This window comes from Dermacentor variabilis, chromosome 6 (assembly GCF_050947875.1).
Source record: "Dermacentor variabilis isolate Ectoservices chromosome 6, ASM5094787v1, whole genome shotgun sequence".
NCBI classification, from domain to species: domain Eukaryota; kingdom Metazoa; phylum Arthropoda; class Arachnida; order Ixodida; family Ixodidae; genus Dermacentor; species Dermacentor variabilis.
Window position 1 is genome coordinate 162,431,037 of NC_134573.1, and position 26,818 is coordinate 162,457,854.

At 45.9% G+C, this 26,818-nt stretch overlaps 1 protein-coding gene across 1 annotated transcript in view; it reads right to left on the minus strand.

The window, feature by feature from the left end:
* The window catches only part of LOC142585634 (lens fiber major intrinsic protein-like), a 47,678-nt gene extending 27,571 nt beyond the window's left edge, over nt 1-20,107 (minus strand). Inside the window, exon 1 of the mRNA XM_075696553.1 lies at nt 19,601-20,107. Within this exon, the coding sequence (XP_075552668.1) occupies nt 19,601-20,040 (440 nt within the window). The 5' untranslated portion in view covers nt 20,041-20,107. The remainder of the gene's footprint in view (nt 1-19,600) is intronic.
* Nucleotides 20,108-26,818: the final 6,711 nt, after the last annotated feature.

Consider the following 26,818-nt stretch of genomic DNA (forward strand, 5'->3'; position numbering starts at 1 on the left):
TCTCAAGTGCTCGTATGATGTCGCAAGATACAATTTATCTTGGGCGTATAATTTTGCAGGACTGTGATTGTGACTGCGTTTAGCGGTTATGCAACCATTCTTAGTTGCTTCTGAGGCGCCATTTTATTGTGTGGATATGCCACTACGCAGAAATAATTTTACCTCGCAAGTCAATTTTCGCGCTTCGGAACTTTTAGTATCCACTACAGAAGGGAAGCGGAAATAAAGCGTTGTGACAGCTCCATCCTAATGCTCCATCCTAGTTTTTTTTCTTCATCCATGGTAGAAGATGCGCGCGCTCCCTTTTCTTAAATTGTTGCTATGCAACGAGGCTAACGCGCTAAGCGTCTCAAAGCACTGGCTTGCATGTGCGGAATTATTCGGGGTGTTCTCTACTCCGCCTTTTCAGGCATGCGTCTAAAACGCATGCCACGACTTTTATCATTAGCCAAGCGTTGCGTTCCTGTATGTGATGACAAGTAGGCAATGAAAAAAAAAGCGTCATTGGCCTAATGGTTTGAGTTCTGTGCGGGGCGTACCGGTTTGTATTTATATTTATGGTATTTACGCTATTTATTTACACATCTATATATAGGCACGTTTCAAGGTCGCCCCAAGGTCACATAAACGGCCAGGAGCTGCATACAAACCGCAAATCGGGGGTGGGGGGATCCAAAGAAAGGTTTCGCTTTAAAATGCAGTTAGCGATGCTATGGCAGATGGGTTATGTTATGTTGCCACGAGCTTGATATATTGTCATACCTTAATTGCATGACGTCTGAAGCGGATGCATCAAAGCTGTCACTTCTCTTCGAAGTCATTCTGGATCAGTAACTTTCGGAGCACTTTAGGCTTCGTGGGACGTAAGACCTAGCGCCTCGCCCTACTGGAGGGACGGGTCTCTACGTTGCGTTCAGCTCAGCCAATGATCGCGCATTGAAAGTGGCATCATCAAAAGGTATACGTTGAGAATACGTGCACCGACGTTCGAAAAAACATCGACTGCGGTGTTTTTTTTTTTTTCGAGGGAGAGTTGGGGATACCTCGAGCGGCATCCAAAATGCCCCAGAACGGTTTGGGCAAGGGGCATTCCACTTATAACTTTTAGGCTGAACTTGGCGTTACCACAGGCCCTATCAAGAGCTGGCAAAAAAACGACCACCATTTCTTCTGAAAAATCCCTGCTTCGTCTGTTACTAGAGTCAATATTCATGCGGCCCACGCCACACACTCAGTCGGACAACCGACAATCTGCCTGGAATGTACACGAGGTCATTGCGCCCCCTATACCTATATAAGCCCTGAACATTGCAAAGGGTCGAGTACTATAGTTCTGAAACATAATTCTTTTTCCTTATGTGAAAGATTGAGAACACACTTCCTGCGTAACGGAGGGTTACCTCTGGACACAAATTTCAGTAAACGAAAAAAAAAAGAACGGCGGCAGGCACTGCGCCATTAAATGTGGCGTTTCAGCTTTTAACGCGATAGCGTTAAGGAGCTCGTGTCGCAGAAAAGCCGGTGTCGTCGGCGTCGGTGTCGGTGTCGGCGTCGGCGTCCGCGGCGTTGGCCGTGAGCGATAAATCACGGCAGGCACTTCATAAATAAAAAGCAACTTCCAAGATGGGCTGGGTGGGAATCGAACCAGGGTCTCCGGAGTGTGAGACGGAGACGTTACCAATGAGCCACGAGTTTTTTTTTTTCTTTATTGCCTCGCTTTTCACGAGTTCGATGCTTCAAAGCGGTACAAAAGCGCCTCTAGTGAACGCGGTGTTGCCTTAGAAACGAGCTGTTTCTAAGGCTCAGGCGTGCGTCGCTTGCTCAGACGCACATTTCGTTGTCGCGCCGAACGCTGCGTTGCTCGACGCTCACCGCGTCCGATACGGGGCGCGTAGTAGCTGCGCCGTAGCCCATTGTCTTACACCCCTTGGCGGGTCGACGGGAACGCTGTCGCGTTCCACTCTTGAAGGCGAAGCTTAAGCGTCCTCCAATTTTTCTCCTCCGCATCTGGGCAAATAATCAGCGTCGCCCGTCCAAGCAACGCTGATTCATATCTGCTTTTCTCCCGACTGCCGATTAGCATTGTGAATATTCGGATGATTTGCTTTTGCATTGCATTCAGTGTGCCTCCTTGTTCTTATTATTTAGTTCTGTGTTCTCAAACGAATCCACATGCTGAGTATTGCAGGAAACTGCAACCATGTATTTGTTCCTATTCTTACTTTCTACAACCCCCTACCCTCGCCGCCTCTTATGTAATATACCCACAGGGGTCCCTAAGAAAAAAACAAACGATGATGAGAAACTGAGCGTGCTGTCAAACGCTGCCGGATTGGCGCAGGGACACACGTGCCCAAGTTACGCCCCTGTACATAACTTTCCTTTAATTGCTACAAAGATATATGTGCTTGTATTTTATTTCGAATTATTTATCAATACCGATAGAATACCTATCATTTTTCGCTCCAGCATTGCGGAACTTATGATTGATCGGCTTTTGAAGTGCGCGCGTTTCTTGTGTTTATAACCTTGCATCCTAAGAGACAAGTGCCTACATATCTGTAGGCTAACGTCGCTGGTGCTTATTAGGCTCGAACAAAAGTAAAGGCCAATGAGAGACCTAGAATAAAGCAGAAAAAAATGAAATAACCTTAGGACATTGCTGTCCGGCTATATGAGAGAGAAATGTGAATAATTCATGAACTATGGAAGTAGTGGTGTGTGCTTATTCGGCGTAGTTTAGCCTGAAGCTAATCTTTAATCATCGTTGTCCTATACTTAGAGATAATAGAATTATGCTTTTAGCGCAAGTAAAGCGACGCTTCATCCCACGAAGTCCGCATTAGTACGAAAAGAAAGCCTATATCATTCTGAAAGCCAGCGCCATGCCCAAGTTAGTCTGAGCGAGTCGCCGCGAAGTTCTTGTTCGTAGTTAACCATTTTCCTCTTGTGCTTATATAGTTGTTTCCTTCTTATCTAGTTCTTACGTATATTTCCTTTTCATTCGACATGGTGTGCTTATATTACACCTCCCGTTCGTTTATACAAAGCGAAAAACCCCAATTTGGCACTGCAGAATCCTTAATCAATGTGACGAGGAACTCACCGTCTAATGCAACGTACAATACGTCGGCCCTCCAGTGAAATTGCTATAGCGCATCACGATGGCTTAAATGACGGAACAGACGTCGTTTCAAGTTAATCTATCACGTGGTAGGATTTTGCAACTTTTGCAAACGAGTAAGCTTGTCATTAAGGCTTCAATTGTGGACTGCTAAAATGTAGCTTTTTTTTTTCTGGCAATACGTCGATAGCTGTACTACGCGTCTCGGACTTCTGGACTGTCCAGTTGACTTAATAAGTTATCCCGAATCCCAATTTAGAACTAGACGTTCCCTGGAAAGCTTTGTGCACGGACGATGCCGTTGCGGCACTCGTAGTCGCATAATTATCAATTGCTTTCAAGGCAGAGCTGCCGAGTTGCAGTACTTGTAGGAACGAATATTCAAACTTAGACTAGGACAATTAGAATTGCAGGTTATCTTGCTTTTATGTTAAGCCCGTATGGTTCGCTCTTCCTGGAGGTGACCTTTTCTTCTTTTTGTTTGTAACGGTGTAATAAGTTTTGCATATAATGGAAAGAATGAAAAAATATGGTTGTAGTTTTTAATAAACTCTGAGATTTCTCCTTTTTTGTGTGTGGGAATGCTTTCAGAAAAGGGACGATATAATTCTAGCCATGGAAGCTGTGCCTATATACTGGCTGGGCCCCACTGAACTGAATGGCCACCGCGTGGGTTTGATTGCGACTCTGTCAGTAGCGATTACTACTTTTTTAGAGAAGGAGGTAGCCGTAGCTTCATTCGTAACGTACATTGCACATTGTCTGGTTAGTAACTGCAGCTAATATTAACGTAGGCAGTAACTGTAGCTAATGCGACCTTTAGAACAACGGTTACTATCAAGATACTAAATATGCTTAGAGCAGCCACTAAAGTCTTCCCTACAAATACTCCGAGCTTTTCTCAAAGAACGTACATCAATGAAAAGCGACACTCGCCGTCCATTCTCTGACGATGCGCTCAATGTTGTTGTTCCTTACCGTATAAAAACAAATATTTATTATAACGATCAGTATTCTTGATGGTAACACTGATGATATGATCAATTATATTTTTGCAGAAAAAGTGGGAAAATGGCCCTCTTTAGCCCAGAATATCTCAATACCTCAAATACGCTACTCAGGCAAGAATAAAGAGGAGGAAAGCAAGCAGAAAATATCAACAAGCGAGGAACTATAGTATCACTCGGCCGCCATCACCGAAATCACGGTCCACTACTTGGGAAAGCTACTCACCGCGCAGGAAGGGAAATCAATCAATCAATCAATCAATCAATCAATCAATCAATCAATCAATCAATCAATCAATCAATCGATCAATCAATCAATCAATCAATCAATCAATCAATCAATCAATCAATCAATCAATCAATCAATCAATCAATCAATCAATCAATCAATCAATCAATCAATCAATCAATCAATCAATCAATCAATCAATCAATCAATCAATCAATCAATCAATCAATCAATCAATCAATCAATCAATCAATGTTTATTTTCCACCACCATCATCTTTATCATCTTCGCCACAACCACCGTCATTATCATCCTCAGCATCAACATCAATTACAACAACGACGCCGAGGACAACAACAAAAGCGTGAAAAGCGACAGCCGTGAGCAAATTAATGGCCACGTTTAAAGGAAATCAACAACATCAATATCAACAAATCAAGCGTGGCGTGCGGAGGGAAAAAAGGAGCAGTGTCGTAGAGGAAATCACGAAAACGCGAACAATCAATTTCCACTTAATTCATGCGGTCGCCACTGAGCGAGCTTGTAATTTCACGCCGTCAGAGCGATGCGACGTGCCGGGAATAACACCGAAGCGCCGCCGCTGCGCGCTTACTCACATTAGTGCAGTGGGCGCACTATTCTTCCGACATCGATCGCCGATCGAGAGGCAAATAAAAATAATACGAATACTTACTTGCCCGCGCACCGCTCTGCACAAGCGTTTGAAACTTTTCCTCGCCGAAGAGTGAGTATACCTTCTACGTTAACTCGCTTCGACCTTCGAGTCGATACCGCACAGTGTGTAAAGCCTCGCGCATATCGGGCGCCATGGCCCAACAGAAGCGTGGGCCTCGCGCCCCTCCCCGCTGAAACGGAAACTTTCCCGAAAGCTGCGCGTTCCTTTAGGGCGGCATTGTTTTGAAGTGAGTTAAAACCTATCGAGCAAGAAGCGGTGTCTGGAACGCCGTAATTAAATTAAATGAAGCGCCGGCCCACGTTCGGCAGCTTGTGGACGGTCGTTCGGCAGTTTAATCTCTCTCTCTCTCTCTCCCTCTCTGTCGCGTTCTCCTTGCCAGAAAATTAACAAAGAATGCCCAACGCGGCCGGAAAGGAATGGAGCTGGAATTTCCGTAATTAGAGGCCGCTTTCACCACCGACACACGCCCCCCGGCATCTCTGAGGCTGCGCGCGGCTATACAGAGTGCGTATGCGATGAACATTCTTGGCGAGATGACGATGCCGAATTTGGTTTCGATTAAGGGCTCGAACCTGTATTATGTGCTCGCAAGAACATCAGGGATTCGCTATACCTCATCCTTATGGCGCCGTAGTGGAGCTGAGAGCTGCTCGTTAACTTGTTTTCTTTCTCGAAAAAAAATAATGATAAAGGAACGTTGATGAGTTCCGCTATAGCGCTGCGTGAACTTCGCCCAGGCGTAACGTCTGGTAACGAGCTAGGCGCGCTAGGATAGTGCCGAAAATATAGGCACTCGCAAGAAAATATGAGGCGCTGAAATTGCGGAGCTTTTCCGTACGCCTACGAACGAGGTAGTGCAGGCTCCTTGAAAGCCCTTAAGAGTGGCTTTTGTGCGTGGTGAAAAAAATGGTGCGTCTGCAAGTACTATAAATTCTTGCTGATGCACTTCAGGCTATGCTAGAAAATAACTCAGGACTAGGAACATAAAAACAGCGCGACATCATGTAAACACACCCACGCACACGCACGCACACGCACAAAAAAGAAAAAGCAACCATATGTTTTTATTGCGTGTAGCACTTTAAAACATTAAAAAAATGTCGCTATGTACGTACAGTTGGAAAATAAGCTATTTCGGTAGACTGATGCAGCCACTTATGCGCTACAGACTTCTTCAGCCTCACCGAATATCAATAAATAAATTAGTCAATAAATGAATAAATGAAGGAAACGAGCAGCAACATAAATACTGCTGTGTTGAGCAGCTTGACGGGTAGCTGCCCCCTGGTTTGACAGCAACGGCAGTAATATAACGTTCGGAACAAATTGTTTTAAGAGGTAGAGGTAGAGAGAGAGAATGAAGAGGAAAGGCAGGGAGGTTAACCAGATATGAGTCTCCGGTTTGCTACCGTACACTGGGGATGGGGGATAGTGGTTAGAAAGATGACAGAGAGGAAAACGCAAAAAAAAAGAACGAACGCGCACACATGGAGACACACACACAAAAGGCGTTCCAGTTAAAGTCGTTCACACAGGCCGGTAGATCGCAAGAAGCGCAAAAGCGCTTGTACGGCCTTCTTCTGTGACGGTAGGTCATTTCGATGTTGCAGAATTCTTTTTTCGGATAGCGGTTGGTCGTCCAGTTGGTCAAGTTCGTGGCTAAGGCATGCCCTCTGTGGACTGTACTGCGGGCAGGTGCACAAAATATGGCCAATTGATTCTTCATGGCCGCAGTGGTCACAGGTTGGGGTGTCGGTCATCCCTATGCGGAAGGCATAGGCTTTAGTAAAGGCAACGCCCAACCAAAGTCGATATAAAAGCGTGGCGTCTCTACGGCGAAGCTGTGATGGCGCTCGAAGACTTAATGTTGGATCAAGTGAGTACAGTCGCGGATTTCTTAAATGTGGCTCATTCCATTGCGACGCGGTGCACTGCCGAGCAAGTAGGCGGAGCTTCCGTGCCGCGTCAGTTCTAGAAAGAGGAATTGGGACGTGGTGCTCCTCAGTATGGGCTGAGCGGGCAGCGTGATCCGCCCGTTCATTGCCGATAATCCCGCAGTGACTTGGAAGCCACTGAAAGGTTATTTCGTGGCCTGCATCACTTATATGGTGTAATGTCTCTGTAATATGGAATATTAGTTGTTCGTGCGGTCCGCGTCGTAAAGGTGACAGTAGAGACTGCACTGGTTGGATGAAAGAAAAGGGAGCACTAGACAATTAACAGTAAATTTGAAGCACCATAGCTGAAAACTCAATAGAAAAAAAATGAATAAGCATATAGCATACATATACCTAAACATATGCGGGGCATCACGGCGACGCCGACGGCGTAAATTCGCATGGAATGTCCATATATTTACTATGGGAATAATAATGCGTTCATTAATGGAATCAAGACAACCAGTGAATACACATGAAGAATGCTGCTAAGCATTTGGCCTGGTGATTTTCTAGAAGACAGTTGCAAACGTCCACATCGATAAACCTGTTCATCCTGTTGACTGTGCTGTAAAGCGTTGCTTGAAACCGCCTTTTACTTTTGAACCAAGTATGTCATCAGTATGATTGCCGTTGCCCAAATATTCGCGCAATTCCATGCGTTTTTCGAGTTATTCTGTATAGGTCTGCCCACAAGCTTTATAGTGTTCTTTGACTGTCGTGTCTTCCTCCAATGCTTGCCATCAGCAATATTTATCACATGAGAAATATGGCGTTTGTGTTTTTGGTGTACATCGGCATAACAGCGGCTGTGGTCATTGAGCGGCAAAAGAATTGATAAAGTAAGCTCGGTTCATAGACACTATAGGCTTTTACTGATTGCAAATAGGTCAGTCTAGTGATACGACTTCATATGCCAGAAATTAAGAAAAAAGTAAAGCGATGTCGCCTTGAAATTCTTCGACTCTAAGGAGTCACAGGCTTTGGCAGAAACTGCAGTGACAAGTCGCGATTGTTTATCAAGGAAGCAATAATTTTTCATTTGAGATTTGTCAAAGGCTGTTACCAGGCAAGTTCTGTGAATTCTTCTTGCACAAAAATTACTCAAACAGCTGAAATTATACCGTAGGATACGTGGCGACATCATGACGTCATGGACGCCATCGTTATGGAGTGAAATCCACAAAGGGAATTTCGGTCTTCAGTTTCCCCACTAACAGTTGAACTTTTTTTTCGCTGAAGATATGCGCACAGTGTTTTGAAAGAGCAATCCACAAACGCGGAGGGATTTGTGGGCGCTTCCGATGGGCGCACAGGAGCGCTCAAAACTCCTTCTCTTCTTAACAAGAATGGTGTCATTGTTTGTTGGCTCCTTATGATATGACTAATAGAAAATTGGACCACTCGGTTTCTTTTCTTCTCGCTCGTTACATAGCGAGGGTTTCGAATGCAGCAGCTCTGATGCCTTCAGGTAGCATGTGTGGATTTATCGACCCGTTGCCATCACCCAAAAAAGCTCACGTAGACGACGCCTGTGGCAGAAAGGACGTTCCACGTCCGCAGCCAAGGCCGTGAGGGGTGGCGCTGGCGAACACTCCCAGGGTTAGTAGTATACTATATAGTAGATAAGAACACAAATACCCCAGAAAGTGGACGGGAAGGTGGCGCCGTGGTAGCTCAATTGTTAAGAGCATCGCACGCGTAACGCGAAGACGTGATTTCGCATCCCACCTGCGGCCAGTTGCTTTTTTCATCCACTTTCGTTTCCATTTATTTATCGTATTGAATTAAGAACTGCAGATGATTTCCCCTGTGCTGTCCTTGGTGTCATTGTTTGTTGGCTTCCTATGATATGACTAATAGAAATCGGGCCCCTTGGTTTCCTTTATTCTAGTTCATATATATAAGTAAATATCTATTCGAAGAAAGCGCCCTTTCTATGCTTTACCTCCTCGTGTGAATGTGAATTTCTCCGCCGGTTAGCTAACGTGGATCCACTGTAGTGTTTCGTTAAACGGATCCGCCAACGTTTGTAGCGCCAGATAGCAGTTTCCATGTTTCCTGGGTTTTCTAGCTACTCCAAAAGTCCCTGGTAGGCTTTAAGCAGCAGTTCCTAGGTATCGATGGCCCTATGCTTTCTGACTGAGACATCATCTATGGAAGCCAACGCGCTCACTGAATACCGGGTTTTAGAAAAAGGCTGGGTCAGCCGTGCGAACATATCGGCTATCGTCCTTTCCGTGCCAAGCAACAACTCAAAGTACGCAGGCCATATGTTATGTATAGGAAGCGTTGGTTCGATACAATGTATATAGGCTCGATGCTGAAAAAAGAAATGGCCAGTATTATGCACTCACAACCGATTGGTTCGTCACCTTACTTTTCCTCGATAATGGATTCTTGAACAGGCTGTGGCCTGTCTTAAAAAAAATGCTGATATATCCATAGTCTGTGAGTTTCGCACGCGCAGCGATTATGTGCGTGATAACAGCTGAATTCCAGCCTGGTTTTTACTTCCCTGTCGCACCCATATTGTTCGAACGCTCTTAAAAGGGAGGCGAAACTTCACATTCGACTACCTTATGTTGTCCCAAGAGTTAAATCAGTTATACCGTAGAAACACGACGTGAACAGGACTCAGCGTCGCTCATGCACTTGGAGAGTTCGTTACTTTTGACAAAGGCGATACATTACTAGCTCCTTGGTGCCCACACACGCGCACACGAGGAAATGGTCATAAACTTGTCACAACTGCGCCGAGAGCCGCGGACTTGTTTATGTAGGAGGGATATAATAAGGAAATCATATTACAGGTAAAAAATGCGCAGGAACAAGTAAGAACACCCTTTGAAGTACAAGACATCTTTGTCTGGCGCTGGTTATATACCCGAACTGCCCAGAGCAGAGAAGGTTCGAGATGAGAAATGACCATGCGCGGCAATATAGAAGCCGCCATGGGCAAGGAAGAGGAATCCAATTTCGACGTGAAGAGGCTTTTGCTGCCGAACTCGACTGATTTCCTTGCTCCCTTGCAGTACATTGCTTTCTCCTCCTTTCGAAAGCGCACAAAAGTAATCTTCCGCGAATTGATGTTCTTTAATCTTCTTGTGAGTGAGATTACGGGGGCCGCCGTGGGGAGGAACCATCTTGAGAATCTTATAGTGGGCAGCTAAGGTTCAAGCACACACACAAAAAAAAGTCAATTGGAAAATGATGCGATTTATATTACGAAGGTTGGAAGACCACGTAAAACAAAGTTTCTGTCGACTCAATATAGCTAATGCCACAGATTTAGTGCGTAGAAGAAATTTGAAATAAGGCGTGCTATAGGCGCCAGGACTTTATTACATACGTAAGGAAATGTTCTTTTACCATTTCATTCACTAAGAGCAAACGGATGGCTGCATTTTGAGGCTGAATGCGAAATATTATTGTGGCACAACAAATTTGCATTGAGAGCTTGCTTCAAAGGGGATAGTAAGAGATCTACAAATATAGATAGTGCATAATATATTATCGATCACTTATCGTGCTAATCAGTAGCTTGTACACCTTCTGAGGGAGATTCGACTTTTCGTGAAATAATGAAGTTTAAGTGCTCGTTCAATATACGCAACCCAACACCTCTTCACATTGGCCACAAATGGAATCAAGCATCTCACACATTTTGTGACGCAAGGAATTAACCAGAGTGCTGGCTGGGCAAACAGACACTCGTGGCATATCTCCATTTTGTAATCCTAGCATGGATTCTGCTTCCAGTGCCCCTTTCGTTTGATATATGAGCGTGCTCTAAAGCAGAGGTGCTCCCACCATTCAGATGCAGGGGCAAACTGTGCAAGTTGGTGGTTATGTAGTTTCGCGCGCAAGCGGTAATTTGTGAAAATCGGGATTTGAAAAAAAAAAAAAACATATCGAATCGCACATGAATAGAATAGTGCCAGAAGCGAAAGGAATCGAATTTTGAACGCTCCTGGAATACTTTTCTAATACTGAGTAGCCATTTTCACAATTAATATAAAACGACCTTCACAAGCTAAGTATTCGTAACGTGAGCAAGTTTCTATCATGAGAAAGCAAGCGATTAAGCATTGTTCATTAAAAGCACAAATGAAGCACTAGGAAGAAGCAAGCAGTTCCTTGGAATGCACAGAACATTTCAGATTGCGCGAATTATCGCTGCGTAGCCGATAAAGTATGCTGCTCCCAAAGGGGCATGGCTTGCTCCACTACGTAAGCTCTCATGTGTTGTGTTCGTACTATGTCCACGGTGATAAAATTTGCCTACTTTTGCACCAATTTTATGTTTACGTTGGTACAGTTGATGTTCATAAGTATTAAAAACTTTTCAAAACTTATAAGCATTTACGAATAGTCATGGTGAAGCCATCGGCTCATCCCTGGTCCCCCCAGACGTGAGCTCTTCAGGACCTCAATAAAGTTCTTGTCATGTCATTTACGAATAGTGACAACTCAGTTCGAAAACCGAGTCGAATAGGACACTACTCGATTTGTTATTTGAAAGTTTCTAATATTCTCACACACCTGGAAAAGATCCTGCAGAACCAATCTCACGATGACTCCCGATGTTAATTTATTAGCATTGAGGCAATGTAGAGACAGACCGTAAATTACAATCTGCTATGTGGGGTGGTATCGTAGGCTAAGAATGTTAAACGCATCAATACACGCACATGCCACAGCGCCGCTCCCGACCACGAAGTGTGCACCTTCGGCAGCCACAAAGAAAGCATCACTAAACCCGCCTCCCAACCGCAGCCAGTTTTTCTCCCACTGACACTGCAGAATTAGGGCTCGGCATATCTGACTTTGAATGAACTACGGCGCGCGACTGCTTATGCGCACATTTCAGGCGTAACACTTTTATTCGTTGTCAGCTACAAGAGTGGGCGTTCCCAGTCTTACCATACAGATAGGCACCTGCGGAGTGCGCTTGAAAGCAAGTCGATAGCGGTTGCAAAGAAAGCTTCCAAGAATTTCTCCATCCCCATGGGCAGCGCGCTAAAGGCAAGAGTTGCTGTGATCGAGAAACCCGTGTGATGCGGGTTCCATTCCGCCCAGCACTGGATAAATTGAAACGCAATTTCTCGTTCATGGAACGTCGGGGAAAATGTTTAGACAGACACGAACACACAGATCGCAAAGTTGGCGAAGTACCCTAAGAATTCTAATAGCGTTATACTTCATTTTGAAAGTTGAGAGCGTGAAGTGCACCAGGACGAATGACACAGTGCTCGTATCATGTGGTCTCATTCCGATTCTCATACACTGTTCAACTGAAATTTCAGTATGAGCAACTACCGTTTGTCGTAAACATATACTTCAGCGCGAAACAAGCACTTCATAGCGGCCTGCTTCAGGAGCGCGCTCCCCTGCTTTCTGTGACGTAATCGTTCACCAGCTCACAACCACATAATGAAGCACAAACGCACTCAAATTGTCTCGATCGCAAGCTCACGTGCGTGGTTGTGCTTCCATGTACGCCTGAACCACAAGCGCATGGAACTTAATGCAAGCACGCTTTGCATTCCTTTGTTCTAGTGCGCTGGGGGACCACAAGATCGGTCACGCCTCGAGAACGCAGACATCGATACACCGAAACGTCCGACAGAAGCAGTCGCTCATCACTACTGGCTGTGAAATGGGCAGAAAAATGAGTCTGCCGTAGCACTGCAGCACTGCGCACAATGTTACTGGGAGAGGCCGACACCATTTTTGTTTGAAGGTGTTTGAAGGTGAAGGTTCATTCTCTTGCAAGTTTGAATTAGGTAGCAGAAAATACTCGCAATGTTTGTAAGGCGTTAAGACCGTCCTTTGAACTGATTTTCTACGACAAAGGCGACACGGGCGCACGTGCCGTGTATTTTCTTTTTTTTCGTCTGCGTGTCGTCTGCGTGTCGTCTGCACTGTAGAAAGCTAATCAAAAGGCTTCAGATGCACCCTCCTAAATGCGCGCAGCTAGATCATTGTACTTGCGTCTCTGAACGACACCAGTGTAGCGGAGGGATGAGAATTGGTATTTCGCAAGAAGCGGTATACGGAGGACCAGCGTGTGTGGTCGCGCGCGAGGCGAATGCGTTAAACGCGCACAACGCAGTAGGAAATAGCCAAGCACCACGAATGAAAGCAAGAAGGACGAAGGGACGACAGACGGCAGCACTGTGGCTTGTTCTGTGCGGCGTGCAACACGAAAGCCCAGGAGCCGCAACAGCGCACCAGCAAACCGGAATGTCGCGCTCTCGACATCGTTGCTTGCTTTTTGCTGTCTTTCACTTGGCTTCGGCTTCTTTTTTTTTTTTTTGGTCGTCAGTAACCGTCGCGAGAGTTGCGAACGACGCCCCACGAGTGAACAAACGATGCAAGGCGCGGAAACCACCGAGGCGCCTCTGATGAACGAGCTGCTCTTTCGACGTTGTGTGCCGCCGGGCGAGAAAGACCCTTTTGAGAATCGTTGAAGCAGAAATTTTCTGCAGAAACGCCTTTGATAAACAGCTCACTTAAGGGCGCGTGGGTCGCCGCACGCGCCATTTTTTTTTCTTTTGTGTCTTTCTTTCTCTGCGCAATTCTGGTTGTTTCGTGTCTCCCGTTGCCCATATTTATGGAGAAAGATAGAAGAACGCGTTTTGTGATCCGTCGCAATAACGCAGTAAGAAGAAGAATAAAATAATAAACGTGTAAATTGTATCCACGGGAATGACATATACTCCGTCAAAATCTAGGTCATGCTCGAGTACCGGAATAAATTTCTTTTTTGTGCGGCGTCAGAATTTTCCCACTATGTCTTGCTTTGGTCACCGACATTGCATTCCGCGCGAGCTATCGTTTGTCATTATTGGCGCTAGAGTTGGGCTTCTTAACACTGAAAGATGACTCTGCTAACAACCTGCGGTGGTAAAAAAAATTACAGGCTTTTCGAGTAAAAATAGACAGAGTGCAAACTTCGCGCGTTACAGCCCACAAGGAAGAAAAAAGAAAGAATTCTCCTACGGATCTACGCCGCATAGGCGCTGTGAAATTTGATACTTTTGTGTGAGCTCTTCATTCTTGATTCAGGATTAGATAGACGAAACTTTTTCGTGGTGAACGTCAACGGCGACACAAACTTATGTTTGTGTGCTGAAAGCATGCCTTGGCGATGTACGGTAAGCTAGTGGAAGCCGGAATGAACATGACGTCGAAAGAAGATGCGTTGGAATTTACTGAATACTACAAATACATATTTCGGACTAGTGTCGCGCTGCTGTAGTCAGCGTAGCAATGAAAAAGTACGTGGGTGTCATTCTTGTTGGAAGGCCCCCATAGAACTGATGCCATTGACATCGCGCATGGCACGACTATAGCATGAGCAGTCTGGTAACTACTACATGAAATGCGACACTGAAAAAAAAATCTGTGCAGAAGCCTATTTCAGTCGAATTATTTACCCTTTGCGAACAACTTCAGCGTACAGGTTAACCTGGTTATCCAAATATGAAGATGCTTCGTGCGCCGTCATAGCTGCAGATTTCGTTCGAAGTGTTTAGTTAACTTCGGAGAGATAGCGTAAGATTACCAGGTGGTATCTCTCTAGTGCAAGAAAGAAAAAGAAAGGCTTCGAAAAAAGACATATTGTTTGAAAACGAAAGCAACCAACACAATCTTCCATGGTGTCTACCTTGGCATATGGAGACTCAATCACCTGTTTCCACTAAAGGTCGCGTGTATGAACGCTCTTCTTTAAAAGAAACTGTGAATTACTCGGCCAGTCATATACGCCATCAGACAACAGCAGTCTGTGATGCCTCTTTCTTAGATAACACACCTTGAAACTGCGTGATGGAATTATGCGAACGATCGTGCAAAAGTGGCCGCCGGTCACTGAGCGTCGGAGACGTGATTTAACTCTCAGTGGCACCTTAAGAATGAATGAATGAATGAATGAATGAATGAATGAATGAATGAATGAAGTTTTATTATTAATAGGCAAGGTACACTACAAGGAAATATCGTGCGATTATTTTTATAGCTTCTCTGTGAGTTCTTGTGGCGTTGAGCAAAAAAAAAAAAAAGAAAATAATTTAAACCAAGTAGCGCATACTGAATCAACTGCTTGAACTAATCCGAGCTGTCCTCGAGAACAATATAATCGTATTGCAGTTTTCTCTGCAGTTCGTGGAAGCTCTACGTAAGCGCCGACGAAAACTTACCGACAACGTTAATTTTGGTGTAGTAATAGGGTGGGGGGACGAAAGAATTTTCCACCTTTGTTCAGCAATATTAAGTTGAATCCACCAACATTACAAGAAATTCAAAATTGACAAGAACTTTCCGGACCCCGTTCAGTGTACGTATTATAAGACATTACAGTAAGGAACTTAGCTTCACTTCTTGCAAAACGGCTCCGGAGTTGTAGCCTCCCTGTGGCTTCGAATTCGTCTGTGCCTGTTCATAATCTTTTGTAACTTCATTTCATTAAATTTTATTTTTTGCACATTAAGGGACCAAGTGCATTACATAAACGAGAGCTGGGGGGAGGGGCATACGTCGAAATTTTTAAGTCAAAGTACGAAAAAGAAAGAGCCGGAGCGATGGAAACTAGCACGAAAGTCGAACACACAATAAATGACAATCAGCAATATGAAGATCATGGTACGGCTACAATCTGCGGTTACAGAAGTTTTAACAATGTAAAAAAAAAACACACACAAATGGGAACGAGTGCTGTGTTCGGGGTGTATTTTGAGATACCAGATGGCTCCTTTATTTTTTCGTTAAACTTTGATCCGAGCATCAAGCTAAGTTATCTGAATATGCGTTCTGCAGGTTTACACTTCGACGCTCTCTCATAGCTACAAACACCACCACTGCAACAATTGCAATACAACAGCTTTTTATAGATATTAAGCGCCCGTTCCTGCGTTGAACGTTGGCGTGCCTCGGCGTCGTAACCAAGCGAGCAAGCAGAGCGAAGGATGAAAGAGCGAAAGAGCGGAGTGCAGCGGGACATGAAAGCGAACAGAGCGCGAGGAGGAAAGCGAGAAAGGAGGCTACACTGAAAGCATGAGGCGGAAAGTGGAAGAGGAGGGTATGGCGAAAGGGCGAGAAGAAAAGCGTAATACCACTCTACGCCGACGATGGCTACGAGATGGCGCCAGATTAGCGCGCGTCGTCTGGTCACCGATGGCATGCGGCGAGCACGTCCAACGCTCCCACATATGAAAACAAAGCGCTGCATTAGCGGAGGTCTGTTTGCAGTGGCTGCTGTGAATGGCGCCCCCGCGTCATCCACGACGCACCGTCTCTCGCGATCTCCCGAATAGAGAGGCAGTTGCGCCACATTCCGCTTCGTTTGCAACGTGCCACACGAGACAGATTGTCCACGCCAGCCAATATATCGCGAAATGAAAACACGCATAGAGCTGCGCTCAAATTTCGCATTAGCGAGTATCGTATCGTCGGTGAACTTTTTATTTGCTCGATAAGATGCGTGCCGCGGCTTTGCGCAAATAACATTTCTTTAATTTAGCACGCTATCTAGTTGAGATGAGTGTTTTAATTTCTATTTTGTGGGAAGTCGTAGCACAGAGACTTCACATTGCTGCTCACGACGGCCTTCAAGAGAAATGTTACACATTACCATTCTTGCAACGAGCGTTCGACGAAAGGTTCGATTTCTTTGTTCCAGAAGGTGAATTAGTAGAAAATGACAGCCGTGTCCTGCGTCCCACAGTGTGCATGGCGGTCCCTGTTGCATTACGAACGGTGTTTTAAAATATATTTTGATACCTTTAATCAGAAGAAACCCACTCATCGTGCATGTTTCGCCATCGTTCTTACAAAAGAACTATAAGTATAAAGAAATAGGCCGCGCTGAAATTCCGATAGCCTTGACTGCGGCGTCCGACAGTGATTAAATGTAGCATTAAATCGGAGAGAATTCATTCGCTTAGTCAGATCTGGCGGCATTGTTCCACCGCTATCCTAACTTCAAAGATGTTTGCTATTCTTCATTAACCACAATCTTGACGGAGTGGCTGGGCAACAGTGGCCTGAATGACGCTATAAGGCTAATGTTGACGTATATTGTGCGTAAATTCCTATCAATGCACCAACCTATATGAGAATGTTGTCGAAGAGCTGGCGGTACCAGCACTGTCTGTAATAAGCCAACAGAGTCAAAGGAGGGATGAACTTCATCAAGTAAGTTAAGAAAATAGCACACGAAGGTAACACAGATTAAACTTCGCAAGAAGAAACTATTTGCAGAAGCTATTGGCGATAGTTGTCAATGTAAGCGAATAGCCGAACGCTTCTAGAAAGCTATTTGCTTTATTGAAAGAATGGTGCGCCACAGGGCGTATGCGTGTTGTAGTGATTATAATTAGGTAGCCTCTGTAGCTCAAAGAACTATGATGGCATAATATGGCCGCGAATCAGTAGCGCGAAAGCGCGCACCCTTCGCATCGGTGGAAAAAGTCCGACTGCAAATGACCACCGACCACCAACTACCGACCACCGACCACCAACCACCAACCACCGACCACCGACCAACAACAACCGAAAATCCTAAAACAGGCGAAAGAGCCAAAGAAAGCTATGCTCTTTAATAACACAGCGCAAGTCAACGAACTGTGCAGAATAAGCCGCCCCCGTACAAGCTGCTTAGGGAGATTCAACTGGCCACCAGGTTGCAAACTTATAAAACAGACAATGATGCTATATCCATTTGTTTATTGATGATCAGTTGTCTAACCCACCATTTCATTTCTTACATGAGCAGTACCTCCATAGTTTCGTTTAAGTACCCATGTATACGACACGGTAAGCTACCCTAATGAAAAAGGAAGCATTTGTGCAGTCGACGGCATCGCTACGTACGATGACTGCAACTCAAAAAACGTAACAGGAGTTTGCAAGTACAACTGCGCACCAGTGTACATTAAATGTTTTCAACATTAAAGGTTGAAGATACCGCAAGTGAAAAACGCATTAAAACAAAAAGGGCAGTGTGCTCTGTACGAGAGTAGCAGATATAAACATCTTCAGACGCACTGTGTCCGCTTGAAATGACATTGTTGGGCCTTCAAGCAATGCCCCACCAAACAAGAAATAACAAAAACGGTTGTAATACATCGATTGATCAGACTGTCGACGTGGGCAAGATATCTATCACACAATTCGCGGAAAGGGGTGTGTGCTGATTACCACGTGATTTGGGTCAATGTAGGCTTGTTGGGAGAGGGCTTGGCCCTACATTAGACCTAACGAGGCTTTGATGAAGCTTTGTGACATTTCCACGCGGCTGTGTCATTAGCAGCAGTAGGGTGGATATCAGCAGAAGTGCGTATAGCCGAATCATTTCAGTGCTATAGTGCGTCCTACCCATGATGATAGCACCGCAGGTAGGTGCTCATACTGCAGCATTTCATATCATGTTCCGCGCCTTGATAACCACACTTTTGCTCCTGGTGGTGCACGCCTATCTTTCACAAGAGCACCGACAAAGCAATGAGTACAGATTTAATGTGAATGAATAACCCATGAAGTGAAGTGAAAACAAAGTTACTTAAGCCTGCATTGAGTGCGAAAGTAGTGTGTCTCTTCCGCACGATACTTTTAACCTGGTCATGTGCTCGAACTGCATGGGCAAGGTCAATTCGAGGGTGGGTTATCCAGATTTTGGGGCTGGGCCAAGTCAATTTTGGGAGTGGGCCAGGTCGGTTTTAAACGCGTGTCAACCCAGTTTTTGAATTGGGCAAAGTCAATGTTGGAGATGGGTCACCTAAATTTTTGGGGTGGGCCAAGCCAATTTTGGGAGTGGGCCAGGTCGGTTTTAAATGTGGGTCAACTCAATTTTCGAATCGGGCAAAGTCATTTTTTTGGGTGAGGGCCACGACGTACATCTGACGCGTGGCTGTTCACCGTGAGATTTTGCAGTGCGAACCGCAGCAGGTCCAGCGCCGAGAACGTGGCGTCGTCACTTGGTCACGTGGGTTTTGGTGCCACCGGATTTTAACGTCGCACGCACGCCGGATTTGGCGCTTCATGGGGCATATAATGCTTTCGCATTAATAAGTATTCCACGGCGTTGTTTTCTGCGTACTACTAAAAAAATATCTTCAAGACCCTGCATTAAAAAAACAATAATAACGAAGTGCCCACCTGTGTGTCCGTGGGCAGTTCCTCTACAACACTTGCCGCGCATGGATGAAAGCCAAAAAAATAAATTGGAAAGGATAAAGAAAGATGGCTTTCAATGAATCGCCAGCATCTTCATTGCTGCCCAACAGCGGCTTGCTTGAACAAGGAAGCTACCCCCGAGAGCTGCATGAAATTAAGATTTCAATTGCGTGTTTTTCGCTAATATTGTGCAGGTCTATACAGCCGATTAATTGGATAAAACGATAGCCCATTAAAAAGGAGATGCTGTCGCCTTACGGCGACAAAGAAAAAGAAATCTGCACTACATCATTTCAACAAAAGAAGATATATAAAGAAGAACGAAAACAACTGCGACTAAAACACTACATGACGAGAAACTGAATCGTCTGCACAGCCGAATACACGCGCACACCAACAGACATGCACGCACGCTGTCTTTCTCACCCGTAGAGGAGCGCCGCTCCGGCGATGCCCCCGCCGCACTGGGCCGTCACGTAGAGCAGGGCGCGCAGCGGGCTCACTTTGCGCGTCGCGAACGCGGCGAGCGTCACGGCCGGGTTCATGTGGGCGCCGGAGACGCGCGCGTAGCACTGCACCACCGCCGCCGCGGCGGCTCCGGTCGCGAGCGAGATGGCCAGCACCGAGGGCTCGGCGTATCCGGGCCACGACACGTGCGCGCCGCACACGAGGAACACGTAGAAGAACGTGGCCAGGCACTCGCCCACCACGGCGCGCCACAGGTCCAGCGTCCGGATCTCGGCGCGCAGCGAGCAGCGGCCGCCGCCGCGCTGGCGGGCTCGGTGGCGTCCGCCGGCCGGCGACGGCGAGTCCAGCCGGTCCAGCATCTGCAGGAGCAGGGACTCCAGGCTGGCCGCGGTCAGCATGGCTGGACCCTCCTCTCTCTTCTCCCTCTACCCTTGTTCGTCGAGGCTTCTGTGCTGGCTGATCGGCCTCTGCGGGTGTGAAAAGAACGAGCGACTTGGAATGAGAGCAAGCCTTCTCGCGTTATGGTCGGTCCACTGGTTGGGAACACGTGCGGGTCGAGAGCTGAGTCGTGGGCTATTGATTGGAACAGCCTAAAAGAACGCGCTGCTGGGCTAGTTTGTTCATACTTGCGGGTACATAAACGCACACCTTAGAGGGAACAAAAGAAGGCGGATATGGGCACTTGGTCGTGTGCCTGCTTTTTGTTGTCCTGTCGAAGGTTTGCGCTTGCTATACCTGCAAGCTCGAACAGCGTAGGCAAGTGACACGAACGGAAGGGATGCGCTGCTGCTTTTTTCTTTGTCCTGCTCTTTTTCCGCGTCCTGTATGCTATTTGTGCAGTCGTCTGCGCCATGTTGAATGCTCGGTATTTGTCGTCAACCTAGACACCACCCTATTTTCCTCTTTCCGACCGGCCGCTCTGTCCCTGTTGCCCTAAAGAAGGTTTTCTGCGGTAGGACACGCGTAACCTTAGTCCCCATGCGCCCCGATTGTCTTCTTCCTTTCCCCTCACTTTTCATGGGCGGAGGGATACTGTTCCCGAAAACCTCAATTCACCATAGAAAGACCATGCCCTATATCGGAAGTGTTCTGTTCCAGCGGCTGCAGCGAATGCGGATCACCTGCTTGTAGAAAGGAAGCTAGTTGGTATATGATGCATAGTTTACAAAAAGAGCGACACCTACACGACATAGAGTACGAAGAACAGGCAGGACGAGCTCTGTCTACAGAAAGGTTATTAAAAAAAAGAACAGCAACATGAATTGGATGTGCTCCGGCGCAGAAGTATTCCTGAAAAGGCAGGAAGTGCGGCATGCTAGGTTGAAAATTGACCAGCCTGATGTTCGTTAGTGATGTTGATAGAAAATACATTTCAGAAGCCGCTCCACCAATATCTCCGAATGCGGGTCGGCACGCTTTTAGTTATTTTCACTTCACGATTGTGCCATCTGGTACTAACCCCGCGATGCAAGAAAGAAGAAATATACCCCCCACCGCGGTAGCGTACCAGCTATGGTGTTGCGCTGCTAAGTACGAAGTCGCGGGATCAAATCGCAGCCGCGGCAGCCGCATTTAGTTGGGGGCGAAATGCAAAAAACGCCCGTGTCCCGTACATTGGGGGCACGTTAAAGATCCCCAGGTGGTCAAAAGTGATCCAAGACCCCTCCCCCCCCCCCCCCCCCCCCCGCTATGACGTGCCACATTATCGAATCGTGATTTTGGCATGTAAAACCGCAGAATTGAGTTCAATTCAGTTACAAAAAATAGCTAAATAGAGATCAAGGAAGTGAAAGAGATGGCACGTAACAGATCGTTGTTTACGCAGTAATTATACAATTCTGTTCAGGCAGGGCACGCTGCTTGGATAACCCTAGATTGAATTTGTCTGTACTATGCCTCCGATTGCTTGTACGATTAATTTTATTAGTTATATCAAATGAAAAGCACGAAATTTTGAAGGACGCGAAGAGACACCTTCAGGGAGAGAAAAAAAAAAGAAGTAAACTGTGCATGTTGAATGAGTTAGTCTTGATGCATTTATAGTGAATACGCACGAGTAAGCAAATTCTCGTAAACAAATCGACGCAGGCGGTAAACAACCTACATTTCCCGTTCGCAGAAAATGACCACTACTCAGTGCAGCTGTGCTGCTGATCGAGAGGCTTCAAAGCGAGAGGCTTCTAAGGAGAGATGTCAAGAAGATACAACCGTAGAAACGCGAACCGCTGTACGAATAAACAAGATAAGTGAGGCCGTGCGCGTCGAGAAACAGGGCAAAAGGATTTCAAAACACCCAGAAGGACGTGATAACCACCGATGATGTCCGGTTTCAAGTCACGGCACGTACTTGCGGCAAACGCGACAACGAGGTACTCGAGCTGTTGAGGCTCTGAAGTTCAGTGGAGCTATGAAGGTGGTGGTGGTGGTTGTGACTTCAGGCCGGTTTAGCCTGATGATTATGGCCTGCAATGGCTCCACCTGAGCGTCTCATTTAGTACTATGAAAGCGCGTGATCAGATATTTAGTTCTTTCCTTGTACAGTACCTGAGTGGCGCGCATATACCAACATATTTGCATTAAAACGCCTCTAGCCTTTACTCCTTCATTTTGCAAAATTAGAAGAATAGGACCAAAACAGTTGGAAAACCTTCGAAGAACAGAAGATTTCCGTAGCAAGGTGACAGGGGATCTCGTAACGGACTGTTTTGTTTGGTTAATTTTTCCGTGCTTATTCTTCTAGGGTTGGAATTTTAGGGAGATGCCTGACGAAATGTTTGACCCCGGCTAATGTATGTGTTGTGATCTATCGAATAGAGATGTATGTAATCTAGCTAAGGATTCTGGAGCACTCACTCGCATATTTCACAGAAAGGTGACTCAACAAGGAATTATTATAATCTACATGGCTTTATAGTGCAGCTAGCACTTAAAAGGGGCATCATGCGGAGGTAAACGTTGTTTCGAAGAGACATACGGTCCATAATGTAAGTGGTCTTAGACGCAGCAGCAACGTAACCACACGTAAACTGATTTGTGAAAAGCACTTTGTGTACTTACGTCTACACAAATGCAGGGTTTTCATAATATTAGGAACAATTTTATTTCCTTCTGGTGTTCCATATCTGCTCCTGTAACTTAGTACCCGTGGTGTTGCGCTGTTGCTACACTCGAGGTTGTGGGTTTAATGCCTGGCATTAGCGGGCCACGTTCCAATTGGCGCCAAAAAAAAAAACAGGAAAAAAACAGCCGTGCGTGTGATTTTTGACGTACGTTGCCGACACCCAAGTGGTCAAAATTAATCGATATCTGTTACTTAAGGCGTGCCCCATAGCGAATTGCAAAGCATCGGCTCGCACCGTTTGACCAAACAAATATTTTATGTTTCTTCAAAGCTCTAACATATGCCACTGAACGGGCATTGATTACCGAAATTACTTCTGTGGCAAGGTACAAAAGGTGGAGGAAATAAAGCCGATACGGACTCTTCAGCAAAGAAGTCCCGTTGCATAGTGCTGCTCTTAGGTGGCCACCAACTTCTTTTTTGATCGCGAATCGGAAGAAAAAAAAAAGATATCAACCGCGCGCGCTTACCTGCGACTCGCTACATCCTCAACCCGACGCGTTTCCTGTTGCGAACTTTCACACCGATCGCATCGGAGCAGCTCTCCTCCGCCCTGCCGCCGAAGTCAGCTACGGGCGTTGGCGGCGGCGGCGACGGTGGTGGTGGTGCCGGGGTGCTGCTGCTGCTCACGCCTTCGACCGGGCGGAGAGCGCGTGGCGGGTGCCGGGGCGGTCGACATTCGGCGCTGCGGGAGCGCGGTTCGGCACCGACGGTGCCGGAGTCGTCGAGTACGCGGCGCGCCTGGTGCGTTCTGGGCTCTCGCCGGCCGCTCCACGCGAGGGAGAAGGGGAAGTCGGGAGAGGAGGAAGAAAGGAGCATCACGTGTTCTGACGTCACTTCGGGAGTTTGGGGAGGGGTTGCGGGGAATTTCCTGGGCCCGTTCCCTTTTCGGAAGGTGTTTCCCCTTTGTGTTTTCAAACCTCCTCCTCTTCTTGGCGCTGCTCTAAAGAAAGAGAAGAAACAAGAAACGAGTGAAGGTCGTGCGTCTAGCGTGTCTGCGAGTCGTCGCTTAACAGTGAGGGCAAGGTTGTAGGATTTATGGATTCGGGTTTGTTTGGATTGCTGCCGTGTTTCAACAAGTAGGTAGGCAATGGCGCGCGAGCTGAGATTTTTGGAGTTTGGTTCAAAGTCGTTAACACGTGTTCATGGTTATTTTCAACTAGAGTCCGAATGCGGGCTTGTTGGTATGGCATGTTGGAGTCCTACTGTAGCGCATACAGACGGTGAAGGCGCAAGACGGCGCGTGAAAGATACAGACACGGCGCTATTTGCTATTGTTATTTTCCATACCCGCTGGAGTATTTTCATGATTTAGCTACAAATCGCTGTTCTTTTCCGTAGTTTGTATTCCTAATGGGGTGCGATCAGGTGCGGTACATTCAATGGTGGTATCCTGCGATAAGATGAGAAATCTCTTGCCACCGGCTACTTAATGTTCGGAAGGATTAATAACATACACCCAACATGTAATTTTATGTTGGCAACATAGAGCCAATTAATTTAAAACCTGACGCCTCTCGAACCTCGCACGTCATAAGCACCAGACGCGCATCTGTGTCCGCCTCTTTTTGCATCTGCGAGCTACATTGTTATGTCAAAGATCAAGTCGCCGCAAAAGCGCTTGGTTTGCCCGCGAACAGCCTTCACGATGTACTACATTTCGAATTTGCCTGAGTTAAAATTCCTAGCGAAGTCACCGCAGCCGAGTATTTCTAACCAAGTAGCAATAAATAAATCGGAGGAGTAGTTTAACAGCTCCAGGTCTTCGGCGTGATGCCCGTGATGAAACTACTTGTTTGCTCGAAAGGTGTGGTACAGTGTGTGCAATGTTCTTTTATATTACAATCTAGTTTTCTCCCTTAGTATATTTTACTTTCCTGTGTAGTGTTTAGGGAATTTGGCATAGCCCACACTAGCGAGATCTACTTCCCCGTATTTCTTTAGTCATTCAAAAAGGAAATTCTTCATCAAAACAGACAGTCAGGAGAGCTGCCTAACGTTAAGAAGCCAAGCACACATGACAGGGTCCTGTCTGCTTCTCGTTGTTTTTCGTCCCATCTCGCTGTTTAAAAAATGAACATCCTTTCACGCACATAGGTGAAGCATGCTTCGAGGGTGACTATAGACTGTCACTTTCGGTAGACGGCAGCAGGCGGAGAGGTGTGATACATGGCTTGCCATTCAATTTGGAAGCGAACATACTAGGCGATCCGTATTGTTTGAGCCATGTATATGGCAAGATTGTGTCTTCTGCTCATATGGTAGACTGCAGGAGGATTCCTTTGCCGGGAGCAAAAAAAGGGCGCTGAACATATTTTCTTCTAAACGTACATTTGCAAAGTTTTTAGATGTTGTTTATGAAAGTAAGTTTGTGGTAGGGCCGACTTAAACTAAGTACGAGTTCACAACTGACTTGGAGAATTCAATTCTATCAAACCCTTTTCAAGGAGACCAGATGAGCTCCATTAAGAGCGCAATAATCTTCCTTTAAAGTGTTGTTCCCGCAGTAACATTCGTGCCCTCCTTCCAACGCAGATTTGGCTTCTCCACATAAAAGGTGTGTGAGAGGCAAAGACAGCTTTACGTGTGCCCTTAAAATGAAATGTACGGAAAATGGAGAACGACAAAAACGAGAAAAGAAAATACTAATAAAATATCGTTTTGCAGGGATGACGACCGACACTGCGCAAAATATTTTTACCAAAAACAGCAGAGGCTGCAAGAGGCGCAAAGCACGTTCCAGTTAATGTGTTAGGAAGAAATTGTCGCTACTCAAGACATTAAAACTTACAGCAAGGAGCCAAGAAAAAAAACAAAAAAGCGCCGGGGACTTTGATCAAATGTAATGTTCTCACTGCCAACACTGTGATTTCCCATGGCATTCACGTGTCGACGCCATTTCCTGAATACTGTTGAGACACATAAACACAAAGTACGACACTGACAGGCGCAAGCCCGAGCTCGCTTTCGACACATTACTTGTAACAAAATTGCCGAGCAAAGATGAAAAATGCGAATCGCACTTGACTACTCAGAGCCCCATACACACACATCGTAGCCAGCGTGTCCCATAAAGGTTTCATAAAGGTTCACTTAGCTGAAAGCCCGAGGAAAAGCAAGAGAAGAAAAGGAGTTTCCCATAGAAATAGCGAGACACGCCTCGAATTTCGGGTTCAGTGTGAGTAATGCACTTTGTCGTTTTTCTTGTCGCTGCGAAGCAGGCTACCTTCCAAAGATACCGGTAAGGAAAGGACTCCGCGGAAAATTATTAAACAACTAACAAAACTAAAAAAAAGAAAAGAATAAAGGAGGGATAAGAGGAATTTATCACGCGACAAAAGCGAACAAAACGCCCGCTATTTTGTACTCGTCCCACATCCTAGAGAACGCGGCAGTCGCTTAGCAGCGCAGTTGTTTCTGTGAATGTTCCTTTTTTTTTCTTTTTCGTTCCCTTAGCAAGCGTACACCGCGGTCTTGTTCTCTTCTTTCTAGCCCGAGCACGTAGGACGTGTATTTTCTCACAGACGGACGGTATAATACGTGACCGGAAGTTTCAATGGCGCCATCGGAGAATGAGAAGAAGTAAAAAGGCCAACCAGTTCCTGGCTTGATAGTATCGTGGCATTAAGTTTTTTTTTTTTTTTTTGCTCGACGGATGGAGTGAGTGGATGCATCCGGGGCCTCTAGGGAAATCCTTCCTCCGCATTTTTCCCCCATTTTATCTAGATTTACTCTAAAAGAAAAAAAAAAAAACCTCCGTTGGGGTATTTCGCGTTCACACAAAGTGCTGAGAATGGAATGCTTGGAACGGAGAGCAAATTAAGAATAAAGAAACGCTCGTATAACAATTGAGCAAAAAGAAGAGATATAACTAACGCTAAGCAGCATGGTTCCTCTGGAAAGCTTTTTTCTTTCTGTTTATTCCCCAAAGAACGCTTCTTGACTGAGTGTTGTTAAGGTTAGGTGCACATTACAGTGGGCGATGCCATTTGTTCGTCGGACGTGTTTTGCAAAGTTGGTTAGTAAAACAAAAATGAACAAGAATTGGTGCAAAA